We start from the raw sequence: 7,554 nt of genomic DNA on the forward strand, positions 1-7,554 counted from the left end.
AGGTGCAACAACGGAAAAGCCAGTCAGGGCTGATGGCCCATCAGCGAGGACAATGGACTGTGAAAAGGCTTGGCCTTCCAGCTCCATACTTCACCTGACTCTGTAGTATCAGAGAGTCCATGAGCCAGTGGTTCTTGTCACGTGATATTAAACATTACCTGGGACTTCTTGTAACTTTCTACTGGAAGGGAAGGGGGATCAAGTTTGGGAAACAAAGGTTTCCTTACTTATGTAAATCCTATTTAAGGGTGGGGAGGAAGTTAAATGAGACTCTTCCTCTCCATGGCCTTGCTGCCCAAGAAGAAAGACTGCTAAAGCCACCTGAAGGGAAGGCAAGGGGATAGTCCAGACTGAGACAGGGATCCAGTTTGAAAAGGAATGTAACTGGAACTCTGAACCACAGAAACTTTTCACCCTACCTAAAATAACATTTAGGGTGAGAATTTACATTTTGGAACCTGTTTCTTAAGGTATATTGAGCTTAGCTTGTGTATTTTGCTTTATTTGGTCAGTAATCTGCTATGTTCTGTCTCTTATATTCACTTAAAATTCACCTTTTGTAGTTAATAAACTTATTTCTTGTTTATAATAAAACCCAGTTTATGTAATTTCTAGCTAAGGTGGGGCAAGAAGTTGTGCACATCTCTCTTCACTTTGAGGAAGAGGGCAAATTTTATGAGTTTGGGCTGTACAGATATTTCTATACAGTGTGAGACAGTAGTCTTTTGGGTTTGTCTCCCAAAAGGGGTGGGCAAGTGAGTGTTGGGGGAGCCCTCTCACACAGAGCTGACTTCAGTCTGTGTCTGCAATGGGGTGTGTCCCTACCTGTGTGTGTGTGCTGCAAGAGGCCAAAGAGCCTAATTCAGCAAAGCAGGGAGAGGGAACCCAGGCTGATTGAGCAGGGGAGGCTCAGTTTAACCCCAGAACATCAGGTGGCATCCCAGAATGGGGGTCCAACCCATCACAACGTGTCTAGGTTGAAAAACTGAATTTCTTTATACTTTTCCTGGGTAACTTTTAATTCAATGGAAAAATAAGAATGGTATCATATCAAACCCACAGAAAAAATTTTCTCACACTGCAATCATGCTCCTTCAGTTTCCAGCAGAATCTAAATCGTTATACTAGGAAAACTCTCCAAATTGCAAAATTATTATGCTCAAAATCAGATGAAGATATAAATACAGTTGGGTTTGAAAAAATATGTATAAAGCAGCCAAAGAAAGACTACTGCATAACAAAAAGGAGGATTTATGGCAAATATAGGAGTATTATTAAGAACTCAACGACATTATTAAAAGGCATTTGAGAAAAATTAGAAGTATTAAGCAAATATATTAAAAGGGAAATGGGAAAAAGGGAGAAGAGAGATGAATACAGAGGGCATTAGCTGTAATATATACCATTAAAAAGAGGTACACCTTAAAAAAGCATATTGAAGCTGTCAGGATCAGATTAGATGGTGAAAGAAAGGGGAAAATAGATTAATTTACTACAGTTGAAATGTGGCCAGATTAATCTTAATTATGTTATTTTGTCATCAGATACAGTCCATATGGCTTCAGTGATACATCCATTAGTTCTTTAGGGTTTTTGTTCATTTCCTAAGCCTGGCTGTATTACTTTTCTCAGTGATGAAAAAAGGGACTTCCTCCAGAGATGCTACAGCATGTTACTGTGATTTGAAACTGGCTGTGAATTTGCAGTTCTAATTATGGTTTGTTGGCTCCCACAGACCCCAGGACAGAGACTACAGAAGTGAAACTGAGGCTTGGTCCAACCATAGAGCTTTTGCCTGTATATCTATGTCAACTAGTAGTCTGGAAAAAATCATCTCCCAGCTGACATAGCTCTGTCGGCAAAACCCCAGGAACAGATACATCCAGACCAAAAGAAGAGTGGCTCTGTTGGCACACCTACGGTCATTCAGGGAGACAGTGTAGCTGTTTTAGCAGAAAAACTTATCCTGCTGGTTTACACAGAGCCTACAGTAGGGAGCATTGCGAGCATAGCTAGGTCAGCATAGGTTCTGTAGTGTAGACAAGCCCTGAGACTGCCTGCCTCACTTGTGCCGTAAAGACACAAACAGCCTGTAAGGGCCAGACCAAGAGACCAATGGATGAGCAGGCAACCAAATGCAGGCCTGGATAAAGCTGCACAAGGCCAGAACAACCCCAATCTATGAGTTGAGTTCCGCCAGCGGTTGTGTTTGTGGGAGAGAGCTGGCTCCAAAATGTCAGGTTACAGCAGCTGGAGGTGCAGTAGCCCAGGAACAGCAACCTGCATCAGAAGGGAAGTAACTGTTTTTTTTCCTTTCTCAGCCATGAGGTTTGAGACCAACCTGGAGGGTCCAGCTCCACAAAGGAGAGACTGAGCCACAAGACTCCACTGGGCCTGCAATATTCGGTAATTTTATCTAGTTAGTGGGCATTTAGTGTTTTATTATCGCTGTGCAACTAAATGGTTACTCATTTATTTGATATCCTTGATTCCATTGCCTGCTCCCTTTCCATTCTTTCAATTTACCTGTCTTTTCAAGGAATAAAACATTGTTTATATCTTTATCTGTTGATTTCCAGTACTTATAAATTGCTTGTTGTCTACCAGTTTATGCACCTACCCACCAGGGGAAGCACCAAGCACCAAGGCCTTGTCCATATTAGCGGCAGCATGCAGGATACAGATAGCCCACTTTTCACTGCGGCATGTAGCTATCTCCACACCACAATATGTAGCTACATGCAGTAGTGAAAGAGAGTCAGGCAGGGGAAAGGTCTGTCAGAGCTTTTCTTCACTGCTTCCCTCCTACCAGAGCCTTTTCCCATAGCACTGTAGATGGGGGAAGGTTCTGCTTGAGTGTGTAGTAGAGAGCCATGTAGGGTATGTACCCTAATGTTCTGGCTTGTCTTTACTCAGTGGCTCACTGTTGACACTGCTACCTATCTGTGCTAGGGTTGTGGGCAGGGTATGTACTCTTCACACTGCCATAAATACAGACATAGCCTAAGAAGCTGGGGCCCATTAGTCCTAAAGTGAGTTGCCAAGCCCCTGAGAAGGGAGGAATTAGGGTCTCTTCCACTTTTGGGAACTAGGGGTAACCCTGGAGGGGATACATGTTCTTATGTCGAGGTAAGAACCCTCTGATCTGTTTGGTGGAGTGGGATGTACCACTGACCCTACTAATATGACCCCATTACCATATAGTGTCTGTGCTTATATCTTTTACAACAGGTGAAATGTATTTATTTATTCACCAGAGCTCACAAGTTCAGATTTTGCCGAAGGCAGTTTTACTATATATTCTAAATGAAAACTGCCTTTTTTAAATCTAGCAACTGCAGTGTTTGCATGACAGGGTGGGGAGAGCTAAGCCTGAAAGCTGGGCCTCCTGATGGGAGTCTAAAAAGAATTTCCTAGATGCTCACAAGATGCTGTACAAGTCTCAGCATGTTCAGAATAAAATATACTTTTAAATTATGAATAAAATACTGGAAAACACTCTACTTGCCTTACAGTGATTGTGTACAAAAGATAATAGTAAGAGATAAATTGGATGAAGTTTGAGGCAAAGGGGAGTGGGAGACAGAAGGAGTCCCAGCAGATAAAAAAGGGAAAAGTAAACACAAAAAAAGCACTAAACTAGCTGAATGCTGAATTTGTTTAGAAACAAAAGAGCAGCATTATGTTTTCCATATAAATGAGAGATAGCTTACAAAGGATAATGGCAGATTTGGCAACAGCAGCATCAGTTTTGCCTTCCTATTTGGAGAATGTATATGCAAATATCTTGTGACTAAAATGCAGGTTCTGTCATGGTCTTCCTGTGTGACACTGGGCAAGTCACTTAAAGGGAGACAGTCATATTTACTCTTTTTAAATAATGTATATTTAGAATCTAAATAGAGCAGATTCTATTATGTTACTCCAAAATGTATGGGTTTAACAGGTAAAGTGCTCAGGCCGTTTTTCTGAAGACCCTCTGAACAATACCTTGAGAGCATATAGCCTCCAAGACTGGGTTCCTGCTACCTGCCGCAGGGATGCCCCAGAAGGGAACTGCTCCTGGGGAAGCCATAGAAGATAAGGATATATTTGGATCTGAGGCACCTTACCCCAAGTGGTCACTAAGAAAGGGTCCCTAGGCTTACTCCCTAAACATTACTGCAAAGCAAGTTCCCCTCTCACCACTACACATGCTATTCCATAGTGATAGAATGGAAATCGAATACAGTTACTCACACTGACCTTTCTAACATCTAAATTGGAGTATTAAGTAAAACTACAGTTATGCAAAGACAATTAGAAAGAAAAGTTGCTAATGTGCTTCCATTATCACCTATCAAACTACGGTTATGCTGAAAAATGCCAATGACTGTCATCAGATGACTATGACTCCAAGACCATTACAGACATGGTTAAAATCAATAGATGTGCCAAGCACTTTTTCAGACTCAGTGGAAGGAGCAGTTAATTCCCTTTTTGTAATAGAAACAGCTGCAAACAATGGAGGGACTGCCCAAGGTACATGGCAGTCAGAGCTAAGCTGTGTGAGCTAAGCGGTTTCCCTCACTGCAAACGCAGGGACTAGGATATTGGTCTTGCAGCTTGTGTGTAATAAAGGGAGAAAGCCAGCAGAAAGCCTGTAGCACCAGTTGTGAGCATGACACTCAAGTTGAAGCAGCAAGATAGAGTCACTTAGGTGCAGGACTTCTGTAGCAGCAGAATGGAGTATTTATGACCAAGGAGGCTGCCAGCCGCTGTTTGTTTCCACTGTGTTCACGCAAACAGGACTTTGTGTACCTTTTTTCTTAAATAAATAAGTTTACACCAAAGAATATACCTGGCTCGAATCATCAACTTCTCATCGTAATGGAAACAATCCCCAAGGTCCCAAATATTGGTGACTGCTCAGGCCACAGAGGCAACAATATAATACTTAGAGCTCTACTTGCAGATTCATTCTTACACAGATTACGGTCACAATATACTATATTTTAACAGCTTCATTGGAGCTATTACATTCAATTGCATCTGAGTCTGAGGCAGTTTACTTTAATTGACAGCACAATAGACCATAACACTCTCTTTTGTGTAATTTGTTTATAGACTAGAAGGTTATAGAGGAATCACTAATCAAAGTTTAACTATAGCAGTGTAAGGAAGTTAAAAGGATGCATCAGTTGAATTGTAATGCATTCAAACCATGATGTTTTATTTGATAAACATAAAAACAGATGCCAAAATTAAATCTGATTAAAGAAACAGAGTATAATTAAGATGTACCTTCCTCGTGTCAGTTAATGCTATACTTCAAATCAAATGACTATACAGATGCTAGTGAAGCACCTTGTTAAGATCAATTTGCTTCCTGGATGCCTTTCTGGCTTTAGTCATACCCAAGTTAACGGCCTCAATATAGGGTAACTGGATGAAATTTAATGGCCTGTGATATGCAGGAGGTCAGACTAGATGATTTAATGATTCCTTCTGGCATTAAACTCCTTCTCTGAATCCTTCTGTACATTATTCTTAATAAAGTTTCCTTCTGCAGATGCTCAGCTATAGCTTTACACCTTTCTCTATTTGCTTCCACGGGCCTTTTAGACGTGCTTATTATTGGTAATGTGCTCACTTTTTATTCACTATTCTAATATTGCTGAATGCTGTGACTGGCCATACATATGAGCACATGATAAATATGCAAATGAGTAATATTTGAGAGAACCCTAGGGAAAAGGGTAGGGAACAAATATACAAAAAATATGGATTTGACTCTCTAACCTTTTCTCGTTGAGTAGCACTTACTCACATTTGTAGTCCCATTGATGTCAGTAGAACTACTGGTACAAGTAACTTCAGCCCAACAAAAGTGTTTTAGAATCAGACTCTTCCTTTTTTAGAGTCTTTCCTATTTGGAAGCAAACTTTCAATTAAAATAGATAAATAAATGTATACTGGGACTAAGTTCCTCCTGTGCCTTGGTGGGTCCTGCATTTATTGGATTTGCTTACCTCAGAGATTCACAGGAGCCCTCAGGTTTGGCCACTTTTGCTAGTGGCTCAAACCTGCCATTCACTCAGCTAACCTCATCACTGGCCAGCATGGGAAAAAGGAAGGAGAACAATCCCCTCAGTCCCTGCTGATCCACCATATGGTTTGGGGAACAGCCCAGAGACCTTTCCCTGTGGTGGAACCCACAGTCCAGGTCAACTCCTCCAATGTCTGATCAGGAGTTGGGAGGTTTTGAGGGAACCCAGGCCCACCCTCTACTCTGGGTTCCAGCCCAGGGCCCTGTGGACTATAGCTGTCTAGAGTGCCTCCTGGAACAGCTGTGTGACAGCTACAACTCCCTGGGCTACTTCCTCATGGCCTCCTCACAAAACCTTCCTTATCCTCACCACAGGATCTTCCTTCTGGTGTCTGATAATGCTTGTACACCTCAGTCCTCCAGCAGTACACCTTCTCACTCTCAGCTCCTAGCACCTCTTGCTCCCCACACACACACACCACAAACTGAAGTGAGGTCCTTTTCAAACTCAGGTGCCCTGATTAGCCAGCCTGCCCTAATTGATTCTAGCTGCTTTTTAATTGGCTCCAGGTGTCCTAATTAGTCTGCCTGCCTGAATTTGTTCCAGCAAGTTCCTTCTTGTTCTAGAACTGCCCCTGTTACCTTACCCAGGGAAAAAGGACCTGCTTAATCTGGGACTAATATATCTGCCTTCTAACACTCTCCTTCTGTGCCTGTGAGGGAGGCCAGAGCAAAGTGGCGATGGGGCTGCAGGATGAGGAGATGCTGGAGGGCCACAGCGGTGAACCTGAGGAAGAGGAAGAGGAGGAGGAAAAAGAGCTAGTGGATCCTTTAACCACAGTAAGGGAGCACTGTGAGCAGACTGAGAAGTGTGTGAAGGCACAGGAGAAGCTAGAGCTGTGTGAAGCGCGAGTGTCCGCAAGGTCCCACACACAGGAGGAATGTACAGAAGAGCTTTTTGACTTCCTGCATGCCAGGGACCACTGTGTGGCTCACAAACTCTTTAAGAATCTGAAGTAAATGTTGGAGCAAGTCCCACCATCTGCCTCCATCGTTCAGCTGGAACACAGTGCAGTTTCCTTTTGGATTCCAAGTGCTGCTTGCTGCCCGTTACTGTGAATGTACAGTATAAGTGAACAGCTTCCTGGCTGTGCTGCGGTGATCCAGGTGCCAACGTGTCATTGCATCTATGTTCCGTGAAAAACATGCAGCTGTAACACAACCATCTTCTGTGGTTTTCCATATTAAACATATTCAAAGTTTAAAAAAAACCCCACACTCTCCTGTAGCCATCTGGCCTGACCCTGTCACAAGACATATGTTTTGTTTCTCCTTTCATTTCTCTTCCTTGTGACTTTTTTCCTTTAAACTCTTGTTTTGTCCTCTCCTTTCTTTCTCAGTATCCATGTTTTGTCTTAGACTATTTTTTAAAGTAACCAGAGAGGGTCGGGGGGGGGGGGGGGGGGGCGACAAAAAATAGTAGAAAATCACAAATTATAACTTATGTTGACAGGGAGCGATTTAGA

At 42.5% G+C, this 7,554-nt stretch overlaps 1 protein-coding gene across 1 annotated transcript; it reads left to right on the plus strand.

Annotated features, from left to right (window-relative positions):
* The first annotated feature begins 6,769 nt into the window (after nt 1–6,769).
* On the plus strand, nt 6,770–7,238 carry LOC140905974 (cytochrome b-c1 complex subunit 6, mitochondrial-like). The gene has a single exon (XM_073329467.2). It carries the CDS (start codon nt 6,770–6,772, stop codon nt 7,046–7,048), a length of 279 nt encoding a protein of 92 aa, XP_073185568.1. The 3' UTR covers nt 7,049–7,238.
* The last annotated feature ends 316 nt before the right edge of the window (nt 7,239–7,554 follow it).

The sequence above is a fragment of the Lepidochelys kempii genome, chromosome 2 (genome assembly GCF_965140285.1).
Source record: "Lepidochelys kempii isolate rLepKem1 chromosome 2, rLepKem1.hap1, whole genome shotgun sequence".
Classification (NCBI taxonomy): domain Eukaryota; kingdom Metazoa; phylum Chordata; order Testudines; family Cheloniidae; genus Lepidochelys; species Lepidochelys kempii.